We start from the raw sequence: 25256 nt of genomic DNA on the forward strand, positions 1-25256 counted from the left end.
CTCCCAGTTACAACCCTTGTAGCTCAGTTACTGTTCCCCAGCAGGCTTCAAGCTTCCTTCTGTGCTTGAGGATCCTAACCCCATAAACCCTTGGGTCAGCATTCCTTGTTTCTCCTGAGTGTGGTAGGAAAATTACTTAGGAGAGCTAGTTAAACACGGAAATTCCTGGGCTCACCTCAGAGGTATTGAATCAGAATCTCTAAAGTAGGACGTGGAAATCATCAGGGTTTCCAGCTGAGTCTCAGGTATGCTAAAGGCTGAGATTGCGGTCTTAGTTTTGAGCTACCAGCGCAGACTCTTCTGTGCTTCCTGGTAAGTTCTACTTTGGGAACATGAGTGTCTTTTCTGATAGAAAACCTTGGTTAGGATACCCTAATATATACTTTAAGTTTTTCTAACTTCTGGGGCTTCCCTGATGGTCCAGTGGCTAAGACTCCGCACTCCCAATGCAGGGGGCCCGGGTTCGATCCCTGGTCAGGGAACTAGATCCCATATGCCACAACTAAAGATACCACATGCCAAAACTAAGACCTGGCGCAGCCAAATAAATAAATAAATATTAAAAAAAAAGTTTTTCTAGCTTCTGACTGATTTTGAGCAACAAGGGTTGAGTTCTCTGTCCTTTCCCTTTCTGAAGTTCCTTGGGCAGTTTATGCAAATTAATCTCTCTTTTCCCTGGATCTCTGTATTCCAAGAGGTCCTGTTACACATTTTCCCAAGTTGCCTAGCAACCTTGTTTACTGTTACATGGTATTTAATTTTATTTTTTTCCTCTCAAATAATAAGAAAATCTGCTCTAAAGTAACTTTCTGTCTCCATCCTTAGACCTAGAAGAGGCTGACATAATTTTGAATGCTCTCTCAAAGCGTACTCTATTAAAAAAATAATTTTGAAGTTTGTTTTTGGCTTCTTAAAAACACTGTGGCACTATACTTTCTGCTTCACAGGTCTAATCGGAGAGAGCCCAGGTACTAAAAATATTTGTGACATTTACCGTTTCTGGCAGTTGTTATAGCACAGAGGGAGGCAGTGACTTAATGTGAAAGAAGAGAGGTTAGGGAAGAACTGAATAAGAGATGAAACTTTGGAAAACTTTTTTTTTTTTTTTTTTTTTGCGGTACGCGGCCTCTTACTGTTGTGGCCTCTCCCGTTCCGAGCACAGGCTCCGGACGCGCAGGCTCAGCAGCCATGGCTCACGGGCCCAGCCGCTCCACGTTATGTGGGATCTTCCCAGACCGGGGCATGAACCCGTATCCCCTGCATCAGCAGGCGGACTCTCAACCACTGCGCCACCAGGGAAGCCCTGGAAAACTTTATATCACCTTTACGGTCTGAGGATAATTAAAAGGGAGCCAGACGCTTTCACTGCCCTGGGCCCAGTTCTATCCCTGGTCTAAGAACTAAGATCTCACAAGCCAAAAAGGGAGTGAGATAAGCAGATGTTTACACCTGGGAGTTTAAGGGAGTTGGGAGAGGTGATTTTAGGTACGCTACTTTGAGATGACTTCCCCTGTGGTTTTTTAAGGTGCCAAGGAAGATTGCTCTAGAAACAGTCTTTGAGTTGGTAAATTCCCTACCATCCCTTTTTTCCTTTTCAAGAAAGAGGGAAAGATGCTTGCATGTAAGCAGATTTTCCTTCTTCATTCTCCCCTGGCAAGTCAACTGCTACCTCTACGGGAGGAAAAAAGCACTCTTCTCTGAGACTGCTAAACGTGCCTTGGTGTTTTCTGCCCCTAGTAATAGCAGTGCTTTTCTATCTAGATTGATAATGTCAGCGCATGCCACAGGGCAGGGAAAGTTTGATAATCTTTTTAGTATTCTTCAGTATGGGTGAAAGCATTTAGCTTTCAGAGAGAGACTGGGAAGAGACTGATGTCATTGTTTTTTAATTAGTTAATGTTCATGCTCATACTACACTCATTTTAGGGTCATTGGGTTTTTGTTATTTTCTGTTTATTTGTTTTCGTATTTTAAGGATATATGTTTGGGTCTTTGTATGGATGAGTTTATATGAATATTGAAAAAGTTCAGTTAAACCTATGAAACAGTATATTGCCATTTTTCTTTTTAGAATATATTAATAACTTATATCGGAATGGTCTTTGGTGGAGATTACATTTTCACATGGACAAACTTCATTGGCTTAAATATCAGGTAAGTAAAAATATTTAACTGTAACCACTTTGATGAGTGGATTTGGATTGTCAAATAGTCACAGTAAGCTTAGACTGTTTCACAGAAAATTTGTTCATTTATTATTAGACAAACATTTATGGAGTGCCTGCAATGTACTATATATATATTTTTTATTAAAAAATTTTTTTATTGGAGTTTAATTGCTTTACAATGTTGTGTTAGTTTCTGCTGTACAGTGAAATGAATCAGCTATATGTATACATATATCCCCTCCCTCCCACCCCACCCCATCTAGGTCGTCACAGAGCACCAAGCTGAGCTTCCTGTGCTTTATAGCATGTTCTCACTAGCTATCTGTTTTACCTACGGTAGAGTTTATATGTCAATCCTAATCTCCCAGTTTGTCCCACCCTTCCTTTCCCCCCACCCCCGCCCCGTTGTGTCCACATGTCCCTTCTCTACGTCTCTATTCCTACCCTGAAAATAGGTTCATCTGTACCATTTTTCTAGATTCCGCATATATGCGTTAATATACAATATTTGTTTTTCTCTTTCTGACTTACTTCACTCTGTATGACAGACTCTAGGACCATCCACATCTCTACAAATGACCCAGTTTCGTTCCTTTTTATGGCTGAGTAATATTCCATTGTATATATGTACCACATCTTCTTTATCCATTCATCTGTCATTGGACATTTAGGTTGTTTCCATGAACTGGCTATTGTAAATAGTGCTGCAGTGAACATTGGGGTACATGTGTCCTTTTGAATTATGGTTTTCTCAGGGTATATGTCTAGTAGTGGGATTGCTAGGTTACATAGCAGTTCTATTTTTAGTTTTTTAAGGAATCTCCATACTGGTCTCCATAGTGGCTATGTCAGTTTACATTCCCACCAACAATGCAAGAGTGTTCCCTTTTCTCCACACCCTCTCCAGCATTTATTGTTTGTAGATTTTTTGATGATGGCCATTCTGACTGGTGTGAGGTGATACCTCATTGTAGTTTTGATTTGCATTTCTCTAATAATTAGTGATGTTGAACCTCTTTTCATGTGCCTCTTGGCCATCTGTATGTCTTCTTCGGTGAAATGTCTATTAGGGCTTCCACCCATTATTTTGATTGGCTTGTTTGTTTTCTTGATATTGAGCTGCATGAGCTGTTTGTATATTTTGGAGATTAATCCTTTGTCTGTTGTTTCATTTGCAAATATTTTCTCCCACTCTGAGGGTTGTCTTTTCATCTTGTTTATGGTTTCCTTTGCTGTGCAAAAGCTTTGAAGTTTCATTAGGTTCCATTTGTTTATTTTTGTTTTTATTTTCATTACTCTAGGAGATGGGTCAAAAAGGTCTTGCTGTGATTTATGTCAGAGTGTTTTTCCTGTGTTTTCCTCTAAGAGTTTTATAGTGTCTGGTCTTACATTTAGGTCTTTAATCCATTTTGAGTTTATTTTTGTGTATGCTGTTAGGGAGTGTTCTAATTTCATTCTTTTACATGTAGCTGTCCAGTTTTCCCAGCACCACTTACTGAAGAGGCTGTCTTTAAACTATACATTTCATGTCTTTCAATAATGCTTTTTAAGAAAAGGGAGACAGCGGTTCCATATTTTATCCACAGTTTTTGGGGAGTCTTTTCTAGAAGTTGAACCCCTTTTATTTAGCCTTCAAAGAATAATCCTTTATTTATTGTGCTAGATGTCAATGCAGTGTTCTCAAGAAAATTCCAGGCTAAAGAATACCAGCTCTGTTAGAGTTGCTTTATATGTGTCTAACCTTGGACATATCACTGCATTTCTTTAGACTTTATCTTCAACAGTGATGAGGGTGACTTGCATGAAACATCTTTTTCAGTTTGAGAATTTTGAATTTCATGCTTTTAAACACTATTTATATGCTTTAAAATTCTCAAATTTTAGAGACAACTGTCCTGAACTCAGACTTTTATATGTAGTAGCCCACTTGACATCTCTGGCTGACATGTCAAAAACTGAACTCCTTTATTTTCTCCAAAGTCTCTTCCACCTCCACAGCCTCAGCATCTCAGCTGATGGAGCCTCCATCCTTCTAGCCTCTCAGTTCAAAAGCCTTGGAGTCATCCTTGACTCTTCGTCTTATACCCAGTATCCAGTTTGTTAGCAAATTCTGTTGGTTCTGCCTTCAGAATATCACTTTTCACCATCTGCATAACTTCTATCATCTAAGCTACCAACATCTTTTGCCTAGATTACTGCCTAGTCTTCTGTACTTGTATCACTGGTTTAACTCATCCCCCACCCCTAGTCAGTTCTCAAGAGTTGACAGTATATTCCTTGTAAAAGGTAAGTCAGAACATGTCACTCTTCTTTTTACTCCCCTTCCCCCATGTCTTTCCAGGTCCCAAAGTCCTGACAAGGCCCTACAAGATCTATCCCCTCTTGTCCTCCAAGTTCAACTCTTGCTTCTCTTCTCCCTCACCTCACTTCATCTACACAGACCTCCTTGCTGTTCCTTTAGAATACAGGGCATGCTCTCTCTCTAGGTGCTTGGACAGGATATTTCCTCTACCTGGAACATTATACTGCCAGATACTTTGCATGGCTAATTCCTTTATGCCTATAAATTTTTGCTCAAATGTTACCTATTCAAGGAGGTCTATCCCGACCACCTTATTTAAAATTGCAGCCTGCTCTCCCTCTTCTGATACTCCCAAACCCTCTTATTCTACTTTTCTATTTATATTTATATATATTACCTATTTTCTATCTCCCCTGCTATAATGTAAGTTCTGTGAGGGTATGGATCTCTGCCTGTATTCTTCACTCACGTTTCCCAAGCTCCTAGAATGAATCCTGGTCATTGCTTAATAAATATTTGCTTGATCGGATTGCTGTATATTGCTGTATGGATTGGTAAAAAAACACTTTGGAAACTATAAAGCTCTTTTCTAGAATATGGTAGTATCTTTTTTTTTAATTTGCAAGAAAGTATATAACTTCTCTTGAGCTTTTATTTCTTCAAATGTAAACAAATAATAGTACCTATTCTACCTTTCTTATGAATCAATATGAGAATATAATATTCAATACTAATATTATTAATAGGTTAGTAATTGTAAACAAATGATACCTATTCTACCTTTCAAATGTAAACAAATGATAATACCTATTCTACCTTTCTTATGAATCAATATGAGAATTTAATATTCCATACTAATATTATTAATAGGTTAGTAATTCATTGTTTCCCCTTCCCTGACATTTATTTGCCACTATTGTTGTTTGCCTTTTAGAGGAAAAATCATTTTTTATTTGTGGGGTAGGAGTTGGTGAGAGGATGGGTATGTAAGTATACCTGAGGATTGCATATTATAGAAGGAAGATGAGTAGCTGAGTCTCAGATCTTGGTCAGAGTCACAATTCTGATGCTTGCTACCTGTGTGATTTTGAATGAGTTGTTTATTTTTTCTGAGCTTCAGTTTTCTTATTTGTTTGGGATAGAAATACCTATCTCTTTAGAGTTGTTGGAATGAAATAATCCAGTGAATGTAAAGTACCTGATTCATCGCTTCACATCTATGCTTAGTAAATATCAGTCTCTTTCATTAATAGCTGTGAAGAAGGGCCAGGCTGTAAGGATCAACGTGGTGAACCAGTTTTGACTTTGGATGTGGCCTGAGTTTCCTTCACTTCTAAAAATCTAGATTAAAGAATCATTATGACATGTTATAGACCCGATTCAGAGATGCCTTGATTTTCTTTTTGTCCCCTTCAAATGAGAACTTGATAGTCAAAATGAAATAAAAGCTGCTCTTTGCATTTTCAGATATCTGCAGTTCAAATCTTATAGTATCTTATAAGAAATATTAGGTTTTTGGGTTTTTTTTTCACGTTTCAGGCTACTTAAAAAAAACTTTGAAGTGCCTGAGTATGCTGGAATGTTACAACGTATGTCAGCCTAACATACGTAACATCTTGAAAATTCTTCCAGTGGAATTTCTTTTTGTGTTAAGTAGTGCATTATAGTTCTGGTTAAACAGTACTGTTTTGCTAGCAAGGTTAGTTGATAATGATGTCATTGGTACTCTTCCCCTCTGTAGTATTTTTAATAATTCCTAATTGCTTTCACATTTTATTGTAATAAATTTTACATGCCGTATCTCTTCTTTTTTTTTTTTTTTTTTTTTTGCGGTACGCAGGCCTCTCACCGTTGTGGCCTCTCCCGTTGTGGAGCACAGGCTCCGACGCACAGGCTCAGCGGCCATGGCTCACAGGCCCAGCCACTCTGTGGCATGTGAGATCTTCCCAGACTGGGGCACGAACCCGTGTCCCCTGCATCGGCAGGCGGACTCTCAACCATTGCACCACCAGGGAAGCCCTACATGCCGTATCTCTTTAATCTCTGTTTCATTATAAGATTAAGGACAATAAGTGGTATACTTAGTCACCGGTCAGCGTTCAAATTATTTGCAGAGTTGGGATTAAAATCCAGGTGACCTTCTGTTTCAAATACTCTTTCCATTACAACGTGCTTTACAGCATTTGTAAAGGAAAGTATATGTTGCCTTTTTTTCTTTCACTTTTTCTCTTTAAAATGAAAATTATGGCTTTATTGTTTTTTTTGACTTATCTTCCATTAGTTAATAAGCAGACTCATAGGTTGTGAATATTACTTCTTTTTTAAATGTGAAAACCAAACTTAAATTGGCTACTTAATAGATTTCACTTTGATTGGACATGGTGTCAGTCCATCCTTGGCTGATTGCACTTTGAAGGAAATCACTAATTAAACTGTACTCTTAAAGGATTCTCTGATTAGACTCAGATGCATCTAGCCCCCCTTCACCCTGCCTGGTTTCTTTGCTGTTTTAAGGAAAGTTTAAATAGCCCCCTCTGATATGATTCAATTCCAGGAAGCAGGAGGTTTGCATTGCTAGCTTCTCAGGCTCCATTCAAATTTGATACTGTGATTTATGAAGGCTTTTCTTTTTCTTTTTTCAGTAGGGCTCTGTGGAGAGCCTGGCTGTCTCTAACTCCCCTAAGTGCCTTTTTCCAGTGGCCAATTAGTGCATGTTCACCCAAGCCCAAAAAAGCAACAGAGCAAGTGGGGAATGAATAGTGAAGGGTGGTGACAGAACACGCTTCTGTACTTTCATCAGAGGTTGGGCTCTGGCCCGTGGCTTTGGCCCGAGTAATGTATCCTCTCCAGATGATGATATCATCATCCCCATAACTGCCCGGGCTAGAATTTGTAGAATCTCTGGAGCTTATCTTTATCTGTGATTCTTTTTTTTCCCTTCCATTAAAAAAAAAAAAAAAATTAACATATGATTTAAATACAGTAAAATGTCCCCCTTTTCCTGTGCAGTTCTGCAAGTTTTGACAAATGCATACAGTTATGTAACCAACTATTACAGTTATGTAACCACCATATTCAAGGTATAAAATAATTGTATTACCCCCCAAAATCTCCCTATGTCCCTTTGCATTGAACCTCTCTCCCTTTACAAAGATCTGTTTTCTATCCATATGGTGTCCAGAATGTCATATAATGATACATAATGTTATGTAGCTCTTGGTCTGACTTCTTTTGCTTAACATACTGCATGTGAGATTCCATGTTGCATTTGAGATTCTGTGGTGTGCATGTATCAGTAGTTTGTACCATTTTACTGCTGAGTAGTATTCCATTATGGATACATCACAGTTTGTTTATGCATTCATCAACTGAAAGTTATTTGCATAGTTATCAGTTTTTAGGTGTTTTGTGTTAGCTGCTAAAACATTTGTTTAAAAGTTGTGTATGAACATAAGTTTTCATTTCACTTGGGTAAATACTTAGGAGTGGAATTTCTGGGCCGTATGGTAAGTGTATATTTAACTTTGTTAGAAGTTGCCAAACTATTTTCGAAAGTGTCTGTACCATTTTGTGTAACCCCCAGCCATGTATGAGAGTTCTAATTTTTCCGCATCCTGGCCCTTGGTATCGTCAGTTTGTCTTTGTTTTTCAAATTCTAGACATTCTAATAGATCTGTAGTGGTGTCTCATTGTGGTTTTAATTTCCCTAATGATTAATGATGTTGAGCATCTTTTCATGTGCTTATTTGCCATCTGTATGTATTCTTTGGTAAAATGGCTATTCAAATATTTTGCTCATTTCAAAAACTTGAGTTGTTTTCTTAATGAGTTTTGAGAGTTCCTTATATCGGTATATTGTGGATACATGTCCTTTATCAGATGTGTGATTTGCAAGTAGTTTTTCTCAGTCATGGTTTGCTTTTCATTTTCTTAATCTCTTTGAAGAGCAAAATTTAAAATTTTTCATGAAGTTTAATTTACCAGTTCTTTTTTCTTTTATGGGTTGTGCTTTCAGTGCTGTGTCTAAGAAATCTCTGCCTAACCCAAGGTCACGAAGATTTTCTCTTATATTTTCTTCTAGAAGTTTTACAGTTTTAGGTTTTATAGTTAGGTATATAGCCTGTTTTGTAATAATTTTTATATGTGGTGTGAGGTCTGGATGAAGATTCTTTTTCCTGTGTATGTGTTTTTTTAATATAGATATCCAGTTGTTCCAGTACCTTTTGTTGAAAATACTGTCCTTTGTTGAATTGGCTAATTCTTCATAACACTCTTTTGAAGTTCTTTTTTTTATTTCCAATATAAAGGCTAGGTTATAACTCAAATACAATGCAAGGTCTACTCTACTGACCCAACCTGGGCCTTAAAACAAACTTTATCTTCAATAGTGAGAGCAACAATATTGACCCTTCACTTTTGAATTGGTTCATATTACTTTTCAGTGGCCATGGCTCACGGGCCCAGCCGCTCCGCGGCATGTGGGATCCTCCCGGACCAGGGCATGAACCCGTGTCCCCTGCATCGGCAGGCGGACTCTCAACCACTGCGCCACCAGGGAAGCCCTGAAGTTCTTTTATTATCACTGTTTTATAAATGAGGAGGCTGAGGCTTAGAAAGTTTGAGTTGAATGGATTCTGAAGACATGCATTGAGCCTGTTTCTGTGTGCCAGGCATCATGCTCCAGAGAGACATGGTGCATTCACTCATAGCTCTGCCAAGGTCACATAGCTAGTAAGTCATTAAAGGATTTTAACCCAGATGGGTTGGACTCCAGAGTCCAAGTTCTCACCCCTTAATGAATTATCATTCAGTAAATGACTGATTAGTTGTAATGTAACCTAAGTAAACCGTATGTAGCCATTGTTACCTTAGATTCTCAGCTACTTGAGGGTAGAAACCACTTGTCTTATTTATAGTTGTGTCAGTATTTATCAGTTCCTGGTCCATAATAGGCATCCAACCAGTAATAATAATAACAAAATACCAGACAATATTTTTTATGCTTAGGCATTGCCCCAAGTACTCCATACTTAATCTTTAAAACAGCCCTCTGAAAAAAAAAAAAAACAAAAACAAAACAGCCCTCTGAGACAGATGCTGTGTATATTCCATTTCATAGTGGGGCTGAGAAACTTGCCACATACTACCCAGCTGGTAAATATTCAATCCTTGATTGCCTTCCACATTTTCTTAACTGCAATCTAGTAAATAGTGAATAGATGAATGAATTTATTTTTATATCCCTTCAGGATATGTCATCATACTGGTTATATAACTCTTAAGTCAGCCTCCTTTTGTGTCACACAACCCATTTTACTGTAGCTTCTGACACCAAACTAGAGTCTATGCAGTCTTTGGGGTGGGCCATGGTGCAGCTCAGAGTCTAGCTCCAGAGTTAGGTTCTGAGGACTTTGGTCTAGCTATCTCTGCCCAGCGCCTGAATCTACAATTCGTTCATTGTGGACTCCTTTGCCTGTTTCCTTAAAAGGATGTGTTGCTTCCTAGTTCCAGACTTCTCCTCCTGAATAATTCCATCCTAGCAGACTCTCTTCTGGTTCTAGGCTTCTCCTGAAGTAAGGACATGAGCTTTCCCTTTACTTAGTAGTTCTCTCATTTGGAGAGAGAGAGGACATGTTTTGTATTATCAGTTGGTTGCTGCTGCTATAACAGTTACCAGGCTTTTTAGAGTTAAATAACTGGCATCTCACTAGAATAACTTGGACTTTTAAATAGGATGTAGGGAGGTTAGCTAGCCCTTGGTTATAGTATAATTCCTTACAGAAGAGCACTGAAATAGAATATAGCCAAAAAATGTGTGTTTTGTTATGGGTACTGCTGCTAGCTATTTATATATAGTTCACTTTTCATGACCTCAGTTTTCATGTGCTCAGTTTTTAAGCTAGAGTTGTCTATCCTAGTTCTGCCACTAAACTTCTCTGATTCACCCTGAGGAAGTCCTGTGAAACTGTGTCATGTGGTCATTAGGTCTAAAGTTATTTTGCAGAAGACTAATGACATTTGAAGGAACTTCTTCCAGGTGTAGGAAACACATAAAATATATTATCTTTTTAAAAGTTCTGATGGGAGTCCTCTACCCACATTTTAAGGTGTTTTAAGAGGCAGAAAAGAAAAAGGAATAGAAGTAGGGGAGGAAATGATGGAAATGCTTGAGTAGTTTGGACTCAGCCCCGAGTTGGAGATTAGTATCAAAGATGCCATACTGATTTCTTGAGGGAAGAGCAAGTGGAAAGGTCCTGAAGTGGGAGTGTGCCTGGTGTGTTCAAGAACCAGCAAGGAGGCCAGTGTGGCAGGTGGGAGTGGAGTGCCTGAAATGAGATGGGGCCGTAGAGGTAACGGGGTGGGGGCAGATTAGGGACAACTTTTTTTTTTTTTTTTGCGGTATGCGGGCCTCTCACTGTTACAGTGGTGGCCTCTCCCGTTGTGGAGCACAGGCTCTGGACGCGCAGGCTCAGCGGCCATGGCTCACGGGTCCAGCCGCTCCAGCGGCACATGGGATCCTCCCGGACCGGGGCACGAACCCGTGTCCCCTGCATCCGCAGGCGGACTCTCAACCACTGTGCCACCAGAGAAGCCCCCTAGGGACAACTTTTAAGAGATAGGAAGAGAGTTGGAGGATTTTGAATAGAGGAGTGACATGATCTGATTTAATTTTAATAGGACCACCTTGGCTACTGTGATGAGACCAAAGGAGGGGAAGTGTGAAATGTTTATATTAATAGTAATGGCTTTCATTTATATAGGAATCACATAGCATTTATAATAACATTAGGCATTTATATGGCATTAATAATAGCAATGCCGAGGCCCTTTTAATACATTCCCTCAAAAGAGCTTTCAACAGCTGTCATCACTCAAAGGTCACAAAGTATCTATCCAGACTGGCACCAGTAATAAAGGTTGTGGTAGTCTCAGGAACTAAAATCACACAGAGTTGCTTGGGAGATTTCATAGTGGAAAGGATTCTTAGGCCAGGACTTGACCAGTGGGTAAGATTTGGAGAGGTGAGAAAGAGAAGGGTGGGTATTCCAGCCATGCAGTACTGCGTGAGCAGAAGTGTGGGGCTGGACAGGCAGATGTTGGGTGGAGGCTGGGGAGGTGCTGGTAGGAACTCCAGTACAGCTAGAGCAAGACGTATTTCACAAGGGTGAAACAGGCCTCCCTCGGTATTTCCGGGGGATTGGTTCCAGGACCTGCCGTGGATGCCGAAATCTGCAGATGCTCAAGTCCCATGGTCAGCCCTCTGTATCTGTGGGTTCTACATCCGCAGGTACCGAGGGCTGACTGTGCTAGAGAAGTAGGTTGGTGCCCGAGTGCAGAGTGCCTTGAATGTCTCATAATGGGAAGGATGAATACCCAGCTAGGAAAATACTCTGCGAGTTACTAATACACTACAGATGGTAGAGGTTAGGTCAAGTCTTGCTTACTCATAATACAATTAAGGCCTAATTGGGATGACAAAACCAGGAAGGTTTTACTATACTTAGGACTCCTTGACTTTCTGGATGAATAAATTGCTGTGTAGCCACAGAGATGGGGGAGAAGCGACAACTGCCAAAACCCCTTTCTTCTTTTTGCGTTTGGCAGTATTAGTCCCTGGTATGCCTTAGCATTTTGACTCTTACCCCTATTGGATGTCTACTGTATGCTGATTAACCTTTTGAAAATAATCTGTTGTCCTCTTAAGTCTATAGTTTAGTTATATGGTTTAACATATAATTATATATAACATTGTTATATAAATAAATTATATAATTTAATTCTCACATCAATCCTGTAAGGGTGGTAGTCTAATCACCATTTCACAGATGAGGAAATTGAGGTTCTGAGAGGTTCTGAGAGTAACTTGCCCCACATTATAGAATTTTGCAAATGTCACAGAGTCCACAGTTAAATGCTTTCTAGTCAACCCTGTGTCACCTCTCTGTTTCCCTTTGTTCAGATAGGAGCTCTGGAAGATAGATGAAGAGGCAGCATAGCTCTGCTTTATGTGCCTGGTGAGAAAGATGAGAAAAGGGTCCCCAGCAGCTGCTGCGTGTGGAGTGAAGATGGGGTGTCCCTGGTCACTGTAGGAGGAATGTACTCAGAGGCCCTGCCTCAATTATTTGGCAGAAATTGTGTGTATTAGGAAATCGCAGTAAAAGTCAAACTGTCTTAGTTCATAGGTCTTGATATTGGTTGACATATTTTATACATGGAATATGGAAGGCAGGGTCTGATCTAAGAGGCAGAGCTACCTGGCTACACCGGTGAACAGACAGGTCAGCTGCAGGGGGAGATGGAGACAGCCTGTTCCTTCAGACTCTTGTCCGCAGCCATGGAGCTGCTACGTGGAGGGGCGTTTTTCGTATATGTTTGTAGGATGGATTTCTAATCGTATGAGGCTGGTAAACATGTCCATGGCTGCGTAGGTCTCGGAGAGGTAGGTTGTACTTGCCTGATCTTTGGAAGATCAGGAGTGGATCAGAGCAGGTGAAGTGGCACTTGCCAGCCAGGCTTGTGGCATTCTAGCTAGACCCCTGTCTGCAGGACACTCTTGCTTTGTCTCTTTCTTCTGTTTCTTTCCTGGCTGTGTCTGCCACAGCAGGTCTCAGTGAATTAACAATTAGTAGTACTATGATCTGAATATTAGGCAGATGGAGAATTGCTTAAGATTTTAAAAAATCAGTGTTTAGGATTGTCGAATATATAAATACCAATTCCAAAGTATCAGAAGTCAACTTTAATGTGAATATTTGTAGAGCCAGTAGATTAATGAGAAGTTTTTTGAAGAAGCAGGTTTTGATTCAGAATCACTTGATAGTGATGTATAAAAATTTAGATATAGGCCTTTCCCCCCCAAATTGGGTTTTTTCCCTTTCTTTTCTTAGTCCTCCTCATCTCCTCCTTCCAGCTTCCCCACATTCCCAAAGCTTCTAGGAAGCAATTTATATTCTTCCCACAGCATTAACTCATCCCTGCTTTTTGGCACATGGTGTCTTTGTCGATGAATATTTACTTCTTTTCAGGTGATTCAGGAAAGGCCATTTCTGAAGATGTAAACGTTTGATAATGATCAGGTCAGGAATAAAGATGAGATGAAAGCCTTTTATTATTGCCTCATGTTGGAACTTGTGATAACCCGAACAGTCTGTACTCTTTCATCTCCAGAGTTAAGAATAATGGTTTCTGTGTTTTGGTTTTGCTCTGGTTATTTAAACAACTCTGTGGTAACAAGATGCCCTTTTCTTGCATCAGGAATCTTCTTATTATACCTTATCATATCACTGTACCTTTTGTTAACAATGCATCTCGCCTCTAGCCTGTGAGTATTGGAGCTTACATGGAAGTGGGGAGGAGGGAATAAATATTTCCTGATTGCTTACTCTGTGTGCCAGGATTAGGACCTGGTTCTTTATACGTGTTATCTCATTTATTCTTCAAACAAGTCTAGGTAGATAGTATTATTCTTATCTTTTTAGTACAGAACTAGAATCTCAAGAGAAATTAACAGATTTGCCCAGGGGCACAGAGCTAGCAGTTACATTCAAGATTTGAACCAACACCTAACTCCGGAGTCCATGTTTTTTGTCACACTAACTATGCTAGGGATATAGGGTCCCAGGATCGCCATAAGGAGGAAGTCCAGAGTGAATTCCAGGGCGTTCTTTGTCTTCTTCTATCCTACATTGCTCCATTATTTCTATTTAGGTGAAATCGGCTTAACATGAACATAATAGATTGTCTTGACAGGAGAAATAAAAGAGAGCATTGTTATGTTTTAGGTTGTCATAGGAGAGGGGATCTAGAGGAGGATAGGATGAAAGTAAGAAAGAGCATTCCTTCTACTTTTTTGTGGGGTTGGAAGCAAAGGGAAATTGACTATCATGTAGATGTACATGTGAAGTTTTAGCTTTGATCAGGAAGGCTATGGTAAGCTGTCTGTCTCCTTGGGTCCTAGCCCAGCTACCAAGGAAATCATCTACTTGATGCATTAGATAAATAAGAAAAGTTTCCAGAAGAGTCGGATCAAATTCTGAAAGGAAAAAAGAAGAAGAAGAAAAAAAAAGAAATGGAAGAAAGCAACCAGATGAAGGAAAAGATGAAGGCTCTGTGAACCCTGGCCCAGGGATGGGTTCCTGAGGCTCCTTTCTTTGAATGGGGCCATAACAGATATTCAATTCAGCAGTTATTTAATTGTGCTGCTACAAAGTGCCAGGCCTGTGTAAGGCACTCTGTAGAGCTAAGAGTAAAGCCTTGGGAAATTCATAGGCTGATGGGAACAATATAAAGCCAGGTACCTGCACTATCAAGTGGAGCAGGGGCTATAGGGAGGAAGCCGATTCAGTGGAGAAAATCAGACAGACTTGGGTTTTATTCTGGTCCATCATTAAGATGCTTTGTGACCCTGAGCAAGGTAACTTATGACTTCTGGGACTCAGTTTCTTCATCCCTAAAATGAGCACCTTGAAGGGATATTATAGTGGCAGGAGATGTATGTAAAATGCCTGGCATGTAGTAGACTTTAATAAATGGTCACAATTGGATTATTTAGTACCCTGAATGCCTGATCTTGCTTCCTTATTTGCAGGAGCTATGCAGCTTTTACCCTCCTGGGACCGGGATGCCAAAGTCCAGAGGAGAATAGAACTAATGTCAAATAAGCAGCAAGTTTATGAATCAGGTGGTCAGGTAGAAGGTGGGGGCCAAATCCAGGATGGAGACATCTGCAAGAGTGTAGGCTAGGCTGCCAGCTGGAGACCCTAGGGGGTCACAGGCGGCAGGCTTGGTGGCAGAGCTGGTCAGGGCAGTTGAGCATGTCGGCTCTTGGAGCTTCTCCAGCTTGCTTTCCGTTTAGTGATTGGGGCAGGAGGCTATGTAGTCCAGGTGAGAGTAGACTAGAATAATCACTGTCGCAAAAGAATGAACCCTCCTGCCGTTAGGTGTGGTAGACAAGTGTGAGGGCTAGCAGCAACCAGCTCAGAGTCTGAGGGCTCAGATGACAGGTTCTCTCCACTGTGACCTTGATTCTAGTGGGAGAGAAACCAACTCTGTGAAATCTCCCCAGGGTCTGCATGTTTACTTACTTATTGGGATGCTTTTTACTCTTACTAAAAATAATATTTCTTTTGTCTTGAATGATTATTTTTGAAAATGCAGAAAATACATATAGAAATCACCTATAACCTTACCGTCCAGATGTAACCATTTTTAAAAAATAAATTTATTTATTTTATGTGTTTATTTTGGGGTGCTTTGGGTCTTTGTTGCTGTGCACGGGCTTTCTCTAGTTGCGGAGAGCATGGGCTGCTCCTCGTTGCAGTGTGCGGGCTTCTCATTGCGGTGGCTTCTCATTGCGGAGCACAGGCTCTAGGCGCATGGGCTGCAGTAGTTGTGGCACTTGGGCTCAGTATTTGTGGCTTGCGGGCTCTAGAGCACAGGCTTAGTTGCTCCGCCGTGTGTGGGATCTTCCTGTACCAGGGCTAAAACCTGTGTCCCCTGCATGGGCAGGCGGATTCTTAACCACTGCACCACCAGGGAAGCCCCCAGATGTAACCATTGTTAATACTTGTTGTGTTCCTTTCAGACATTTTCCTATTATGATGCATATTAATATACATATTCATGTTCATTTAAATAAAATGGGGTTGGACAATACTTAATATTTTGTAAGACTACAAAATACTGTCATTGCCAGTTTTTATTTTATATCATTTAAATGGATGCATAGTATTCTATTGTATGAATTTATATAATTCCCTGTTGTGGGACATTTATCCTTTAGCTAATTTTCTGCAATTATAGATTTTGTGGTAAATACTTTGTCAATAAGTCTGTGAAGATGTATACAATTCGTCCATGAAATGGATTGCTAGGTCAAAGGATAAGCCGAATTCTAAGGGTTTTTATTTCAACAAATTGTCATTGCAGAAAGGCTATATAAAATTGGCACTCCTGCTGGCAGCTATGTGCAAACATTCATTTTCCCAAAGCATCAACAGCAGTGGCTAATATCATGATGAGGGAAATGTCTCTAGTTTGGTAGATGAAGATGCTGTATGTTTTAGTTTTCTGTGCTGTTGATTTGTAAAGGTAGCTCCCGTGCTCACACCAGTCTCCCTTACATTTGCCATTCCTTCCTTCTTCTCTGATGGTGGTTTTCTATTTTGCAGCATTGCTGGGAGCCTGGTGTATTCCTACATCACTTTCTCTGAAGAGCAGCTGAGCAAACAGTCAGAGGCCAGTAACAAGCTGGACATTAAGGGGAAAGGAGCAGTATGACCAGAGGATTGCATCAGCTACATAGGCCCGAGTTTTTGGTCAGCTCGGAACACTGGCAGTTCTTATACAGATTCTGAGGTGTCTTGATTATGGAGAAAATACCATTCCTTTGCACTTGTACAATCTGAGGATTGATTGCTGCCTTTTAAAATTTTATGAGAGACTTATAATTGACTCTTTTAAATATGCCATTTGAATTAATTTATATCAGACTGGAAAATGTACTGGGCTTTTTAATTTATTTTTCTTCTATGCCAACAGTGAAACATCAATGTTTTGAAAATATTTTATTCCATAGTTTGATATCCAGGTGTCCCTGAGAGCTGCGGATATGAAGTGCTTCACCCGGAGCCTCAGCATTCACATCGTTGCCGCGTCTGGAGGCACTTGAGCCTTCCTTCTGCTGGAAATGCAGCCAAGGATCTTAAGTTTCTCTTCTTTGAATTTTCTTTCTTAACAATTGCATTTTCTTCATAAGGATGTCATCACTCCTTTTGCCAAAGATGACATCTTTGGCGCTAAAGAAATGTGTGCGGCTTTGAAGTGTATTGGTTTCCACGCTGGCTTCCCTAAGAACTCATGGGATGAACAGAGTGCTTTCCTTGAAAATATCCTATTCCCTCTTTGTTGTGTAGGATGAGGATAATGAAGGGACGGAGGAAGTAGGCCTTTTCCTCATTTATTCGTCTGTCTCTGATTCATTCATTCAACTAAAATGTATTGAGTATGTAGTTATGTGCCAGGCATTGTGCTAAGTGCTGGGGGTAAAGGGATGTTTTGGAGGTAGTTGCCTTGATCTCACTCCTGCTATAGTGACCGAAGGTTAGACAGAGAACTTAGCTTTCTTGATTTATTTAGAAGACATTGTGACTATGCACAAGTCATGGAAATTTTTTCAGCTCTCAGAAACTGCAGATCTGTAAGCAGGGTTGGAAGCACCTGTCTACCAGCCCCATGGCGATGCGAAACCACATGCTACAGTGTATGTCACATGTATGTGAAAAGCTGCAATTGTAAACCATGCAACTCTGAGTGAGAATGGCATGCAGGGAAGGGGACCATCCTGTTTCCCCATGCTTCCCACCTCTGGGTTTGGTTGCTACTCTTTTTACTCGTCCTTGAATCAGTATGTCTACATCTTATATTTTTGAGTGTATGGTTTGAGGAGAAAGGCTGGTTAGATGTTTCTCCATTGTCGAGGCTTGAACTGTCTGTGGCAGTGTCAGTGTTAGAGCTATCACCTTCCTTTCCACTTGAGTGGCACGAGCATACCTATTTCCTTTGGATGCTCCCACCTACATCCCACCTCCCTTGGTCACTTGATGGGCATGCCCGCTTCTCTCAAGACCAGCGCTGCATCCTGGAGAGCAGCTGTGGATGGGCATGCCTAAATTGCCTCTTTGGGTGGGTCAGGTGTTAACTCGAACACAGTAGTATGACTTGGCTTAGAGACATCCATTGACTTTGGAGATGAGTGTTTGCTCAGGCCAGCTGTGCAATCATTGTGTAAGAGGCTGGGTACCTTTGTGTTGGTGTACACTCTGGCTTCCATTTCATTAGGTTTGCAATCTACTGGCCTTTGTTGACCTAAACAGTTAGTATTTTGGGGCCTCAACAGGGGACCTGGAAGGTTTTGATTTCTTTTTATTTTTGAAAAAGTATTATATTGAGGTCATTTCACTTTCATATCTTTCCCTTATTTTGTCTTTATCGAAGCCTGGCCGGTGGTGCTGGGTCCCTTGAATTAGCCTCATGGCCAACTCCTAAGTTACAAGCTCCAGGTAAGGGGTCCTAAGGCTCACTTTTTTCCAGTATTATGTGAGCTGAGAAAGTTCAAGTGGGAGAATAGGATATTATCTTGTACAAGATATCTTGTTGTCCCGGTTTTATTGATAAGAAAACAAGACTCAGAGAAAGTTAGGTGACTTGCTAGTAAGTCACAATTCCTGTTTTTTCCACTGAACCATGCTGCCAATGATAACCTCCCTCCTCCTCTGAGGGAGTGAGGAAACGGGGCTGCCAGCTAAGCTAGCTTGAGCTCTTTCAGGGAGGCAATCTGTTGATTGAATTTGGAGTCAGAGAGGAGTAGGCTTTGTGAATCAGGGAGAATGATGGGTCAGTCTACATGCCTGAGCTTCTGTCTCACTTCCAGCCTGGCCTCGGTTGGCGTGCACTTCTGGCTGTGAATGTTGCTGCCACTGCCTGGTTGTGCCACTGGGGACAGTGGGAAGTCGTGGGAGCTAATTTTGGCAGTTCTGTTCCTTCTTCTGTCAGCCACATGGAGGAGGGAACTTTGATGTTAGAAATACTTCGTGTGCATTTAGAGGTGTTGGACTAAAACCCCACCAGGGGTTGCACTGCTTCTTGGGGATCAGGTTCCCTTGAAGATCTGTCATCTCTCCAGGTTTATTTGAGGAAATCATGAATAGTTATAACTTCACTAGATGCACATGACCTCAGGGCTCCTGGCCTATGCTGTACTTCCTGGATGCTTAGAAGCAGTAGAGTAGTTTACAGCTTCTGCTCTGTCCATGTTGATTGCTGGATGCCCCCTTCAACTGCCACCAACATTTCAAGATAAGAGAAAGAAGCCTGGAGAAGTTGGATACTGAATAGATTGGCCAACCAGTTTTGAAGTTTGTTTTCAATTACGTGCAGGCTTGGTTATGGCACACACAAGGAGATTTACCTGGCATTCCAGCATCTTATAAAGCAAAAGTTCTTTGACCTGTTAACTACCTCTTGGAAGAAAGAGAGACAGTATAGAGTTAAATGCTTAAATTTGCCCTTTGAGACAGATGAGCTGTGGTGAGAATTTTGAAAACACATCAGTGACTAGTGGCTCCTCTTCTTGAGTCAGTGACAGTGATGTTGTCTTTGGCCAGTCTGTTTTTAAGGCAGTGCCAGATTGATTTGAATAACCCTGGTTGGCCAGGGTACACATTGCAAACATGTCAGGTGATTTTTAATACCCTTATATGGCAGTTGGCTGTATGAGTCAGTCATTTGTAGGATCCAACTTGCACGTAGGTTAAGAAAGAAAAGTATGTTTGCAGGTTTGTTGTTTGTAGTCCTAGTGTATCAGGAATGCATGGTAAGTTCACATCAGTAACGCTGATGTAGGATCTTCGTGGAAAGAATAATAGAATTTCACTTTTGACTGGTTTGGGAAGGAACCCAGGATTTGGGGAGGGCCTGCCTTTGCTTTCATTATTATGGTGTCATTCAGTGAGCGAAGATTGACTGCTTTATTCCAGGCATTATGCTAAGCTCTGGGGCACCTGAGGTGAAGAGGGCAGGGTTCTTGTTCTCAAGGAATGTGTAATTCTTTAGCCAGACCCCGATTGAGAGAAAGAAGCAGATGAAAGGAGTCCGTGATTTATGAGTAAAAGCTGCCTGCACAGTTGTCAGCACCGCTGATCAGGAGTGTCCCACCCACTGCGCTGAATGAAGCACTTTTTTAATCTAAGAGGAGTTATAACTCCTACTAGTCCCCCAGCTCTGAGATGCGTGCCAGGCCATTAGGCTTCTGTGACTAGCCTGGGTCCCTCCTCCCTCTCGTGCGTGCATTCTTGCTTCCTCAGAGCTACAGCTGTGTACTACTGGTCCTCCTTGTGAATGAGGCTGTAATTGATTTTTCCCTCCCTGAGGGGAAAAAAGATACTCAGAATAAATGAGATAACAGATGCAAAGTACTCAGCACAACGCCTCCTACATATTAGGCACTCAGCACATGTTGTTATTGTCATTATTTCATGGTAAGACTATAGGCAAAGATTAAGATTCTTAATTTGTGCTCCTTAAAATGCTAGAGGCTGGGCAGTGTATTTCTTTTAAAATGTGACCCTATACTTTGTTGCCTCTAGAATGCTTAGTTTCAAAGAACAGTTTCTGCTCACGGTTAAAGAATGGTTTCTGCTCACGGCCGTCTTTTATTAAATACCTACTGGATATAATTGTGGATATTGTGTGATGCAGGTGAATCCATCTGTTTAAAAAGAAAATAAAATTACTTTCGTATTTTGGTAAATTAAAAAAAAAAAAGAAAGAAAAATTATTTTCTACCTGAGAGGAAGATAATTAGACTTCAGAATGGTGATTCCGTTAAAACTTTCCCAGTTTGTCACCTTAAGGTAGCTCCTGTATAGGTCAGACATTCCTTCTTCCCTTCTCCGAATTAAATGCATCAACTTCATGCTGTCTCTGTGTCCAGGCTTTTATCAGTTGGTGTTTGTGAACCTCTGGCACCATTGCTGTTTTCTAAACCTACCTTCTAGTTCTTACTGTTAGGGTGCCACTTCATCATGGTATGAGGAGGTATTCTATGGTGGGTTTTTTTTTAAGCTTGCTTTTTTGAAAATACTTTTTAAAAAGAAATCTACTGGTTAGATTTTTTTGTCTCACAAAAATGTTTTTAGAGATTATTTTGTTCATAAATGTTTCTTTCTCATGCTGATAATCAACTGAGTTTGTCTACAAATGTTAGCCTATCACAGTATTTTTTCAATACAGATTCTATTTACCAAATGACCATTTTAGTGTTTTTAAAAGGTACCGAGGATTGAGATATGTAAATCAGGTGACATAATATGAAAATTATGTGCCTAAATATTTTTGTAAAGGTGTCAAATAAATACTTTTTCTTCAACACATGTATTAAAATTTCTTTCTAAGTGCCTACAAAGACAGTCAAGAGCCATAAGTATGCCTGAATTTAAGAGGACGGCATCCAAGTTAGTTAACTGAGACCCAGTAATAGAGAAAATACTGTTTGCCGTTGTGATATTATGATTTATAATAAGAAATACACATTTGGTCTTTGTCCCTGTTCCTGGCACACAGCTCCTAAAACCCTTGTAATTTTTTTGTGTGTGTGTGTGTGGTAAACGGGCCTCTCACTGTTATGGCCTCTCCTGTTGCGGAGCACAGGCTCCAGACGCGCAGGCTCAGTGGCCATGGCTCATGGGCCCAGCCGCTCCGCGGCATGTGGGATCCTCCCAGACCGGGGCTCGAACCCATGTCCCCTGCATCGGCAGGCGGACTCTCAACCACTGCGCCACCAGGGAAGCCCCCTTGTAATTTTCTATAAGAGCTATAGGAACATCTTTTGTTACAGTATTTAGTATCGTTTCCAGTTCCTGAAATAGCTCCAGAGCCATAACAGTGAAATGGGTGTCTTTCCTTAGCATCTTTCAACCATACCTGAGTTTATGTTAATGAGGTGACTTTTGGAAACTCCCTAAGGCTGGGAGCTGGTTGCCCAGGGAACCAACTGAATGATTTATATTGGAACTTTCAACCTCCACACACCCGCCCCCTCCAAGTGGAGGAGAGAGGGGCAGGAGGTTAAATCAATCACTAATGGCCAGTGATTTAGTCAATCATGTCAACATAATGAAGCCTACATAAAAATCCATGAACTTTGAGATCTGGACAGCTTCCAGATTATCGAACATGCATAAGTGCTGGGATGATGATGCTTCTGGAGAGGGCATGGAATCTCGGCACCCTTTTCCATGTACTTGCCCTCTGCATCTCTTCCATCTGCTGTTCCTGATTTGTATCCTTTTGTAATAAACTGGTAGTTTAGTAAGTAAACTGTTTTCCTGAGTTCTGTGAGCCACTCTTAACAAATTAATCCAATGTGAGGAGAGGATGTGATATATAGCTGTTTGTTCAGAAGCACAGGTAACAATCTGGATTTGTGATTTGTGTTGGAAATGGGTTGGGGAACAGTCTTGTGAGACTGAGCCCTTAGCCTGCAGGATCTGATGCTAACTCCAGGTACATAGTGTCGGAACTGAATTACAGTTCCTGTTACAACCTGTGTAGCCGACTGGCTTGGTAGGGAAAAACACACACATTTGGTGACCAGAAATATTGTGAGTAGAGCATTGAGAAGAAGACCCAGGGGCAGTTTTTCTTTTATAACCATTCAATGCTTTGCATGAATAGCACATATGACTAAATATCCAGTGTCTTTGGTGTACTTGTGGTAAGCCGAAAGGAAAAAAATGCTGATAACCTCTCTGCTTTTAAAATATTTCATCTGCTTCATCGTGTTTAAGACTCTGAGTAGCTTTATTAGGAAATAACCCCCAAATAAAACATGCTCATCAGGAAGCATTTTTTGGTACTGGCACACTCAACAGAGGTAGAAGTATATTAAGGCATTAAAAAAAAAAGTGGTAAAACATAAAATTTACTATCCTAATACTTTTGAAGTGTACAATTCAGTCGTATAATGTATATTCACATTGTTGTGCAATCAGTCTCCAGAACTTTTTCATCTTGTAAAACTGAAATCCATAACCATTAAAGAGCTCCCCATTTTCCCCTTCCCCCTAGTCCCTGGCAGCTACCATTCTCCTTTCTGTCTCTCTGAATTTGACTACTCTAGATAACTCGTATGAGTGAAATCATACAGTATTTGTCATTTTGTGATTGTCTTATTTCACTTAATGTCCTTGAGGTTCATCCGTGTTGTAGCACGTGTCAGAATTTCTTTTTTGAGGCTGAATAATTTTCCATTGTATGTATATACCAGCTTTTGTTTATCCGTTCATCCACTGACGGACACTTTGGTTTCTTCCACCTTGTGGCTATTCTGAATAATACTGCCAAACAAGCCAAGCTGTCACTTTGGGTTGCTCTAACAAGTTGCCACAGACTGGGTAAACAACAGACATTTTTTTTTCTCACAGTTCTGAGGCTGGGATGTCCAAGGTCAAAATGCCAGCAGATCTGGCGTCTGGTAAGAGCCCACCTCCTGGTTTGCAGATGTCCATCTTCTCATATCCTCACGTGGTGGAGAGCAGAGAGGAAGCAAGCTGTCCAGATTTTTCTTATAAGGGCTCTAATCCTGAGTGTCTCCACCTTCATGACCTAATTACCTCCCAAAGGCCCCATCTCCAAATACCATCTTATTGAGGATTGGGGTTTCAACATATAAATTGGGGGAGGGGGATGGGACACAAAATCTATAGGAGTGGGTGTGCGAATATGCTTTCGATTCTTTTTGGAGTTGCTAGGTCATATAGTAATTCTATTTTTAATTTTTTGGGGAGTTGCCATACTGTTTTCCATTGTGGCTGTGCTATTTTACATTCCCACCAGTAGTGCACAAGAGTTCCAATTTCAACACTTGTTATTTTCTGTTTTATTGATGGTAGCCATCCTACTGGGTATGAGGTGATATGTTACTGTGACTTGTATTTTCCTAATGATTAATGAGCATTTTTTCATATATTCGTTGGCCACTTAATATACTTTCTTTGGAGAAATGTCTATTCAGGTCCATTTTTTTCAATTGGATTTTTTTGTTCTTGAATTTTAGGCATTTCTTCATAAATATTCTGAATTTTAACCCCTTATCAAATATATTATCTACAAATATTTTCTCCCATTCTGGAGGTTGCCTTTTGATTCTTGTTGACTGGTGTTCTTGATGTAGTTTTAAATTTTGACGTAGTGCAATCTGTCTATTTTTACTTTTGTTGACTATGCTTTTGGTATCATATCCAAGAGATAATTGCCAAATCCATTGTCATGAAGCCTTTTGTCTACGTTTTCTTCTAAGAGTTTTATAATTTTAAGTCTTGGATCTGTTTTTAGTTAGTTTTTGTGTATGGTTCAAGGTAAGGATCCAGCTTTTTTTTTTTTTTCCATGTGAATATCCAGCTTTTCTGGCACCAGTTGTTGAAGAGACTGTCCTTTAAGGCATGTGTTTTAATCAACTTTTAAATATCATCTTAGAGTTTTTTTCTTTCTAATTTGTGAGATATATGCTCTTTCACACAGCCCCTTGCTGGTTTATCGTCTCGCTTGGCTTCCGCACACAGGGCCCTCGGTTATTGGGGAGCAGCACGGAAGAGGCACTGTCGAGAGGGGCAGAGCGCAGAGCTGGGGACTTTGTGTATCCACAGCAGGTGAGCAGTGACCACGTGTCCCCAGGACTTCTTCCCTGAAGCTCTCATCACATCTGTTTGTTCATCCATCCATCGAGCAAGACTGAGCTCACTGAAGCCAGCGCACAGCCTGTAGCAGAGGCCTGGCACGACCTTGTTTTACAGGTGAAGCTGAGGGAGGTACAGCTGTGCACTGTGGTTGTGGAACCCACATTCCTATCCTGATCAGCCTTTGCTCTTCCCCACGGCACTGGATACTTGTTTCTCCTCGTCTGCTTGTAATATACTTGGTGGTACCAAGCTCATCACCACCATATGCCTGTCAGTTGGCATTCTTCATTCAGAGTTCACACACAGTGGACTTAAAGCTGGCAGGAGCTGGTGGCTGGTGGAGCCTGAGTAGGCAAAGCAGCCATGCTTTTCAGTTACGCTGATGGTGCCCTCTTGTGGCCACAGCTACCACTGGGGGAATCTATGGTGGAAAGCAATTTGCTTTCCAGGAAGGAGAAAAGCACTATGATTTACTTATTTATGCCTACTACATGCTGTTACAGAGTTAGGCCTCTATCATGCGTTTTCATGGGGCAATGTACAAATGGT

At 40.8% G+C, this 25256-nt stretch overlaps 1 protein-coding gene across 1 annotated transcript in view; it reads left to right on the forward strand.

The window, feature by feature from the left end:
• SLC35D1 (solute carrier family 35 member D1) overlaps positions 1–21392 on the forward strand; it is a 54802-nt gene extending 33410 nt beyond the window's left edge. The window contains exons 11-12 of the mRNA XM_082833879.1: positions 2072–2154; positions 16641–21392. Coding sequence (XP_082690005.1) covers positions 2072–2154; positions 16641–16749 — 192 coding nt within the window. The 3' untranslated portion in view covers positions 16750–21392. The remainder of the gene's footprint in view (positions 1–2071; positions 2155–16640) is intronic.
• The last annotated feature ends 3864 nt before the right edge of the window (positions 21393–25256 follow it).

Source organism: Leucopleurus acutus (genome assembly GCF_964270905.1).
Source record: "Leucopleurus acutus genome assembly, chromosome: 2".
Classification (NCBI taxonomy): domain Eukaryota; kingdom Metazoa; phylum Chordata; class Mammalia; order Artiodactyla; family Delphinidae; genus Leucopleurus; species Leucopleurus acutus.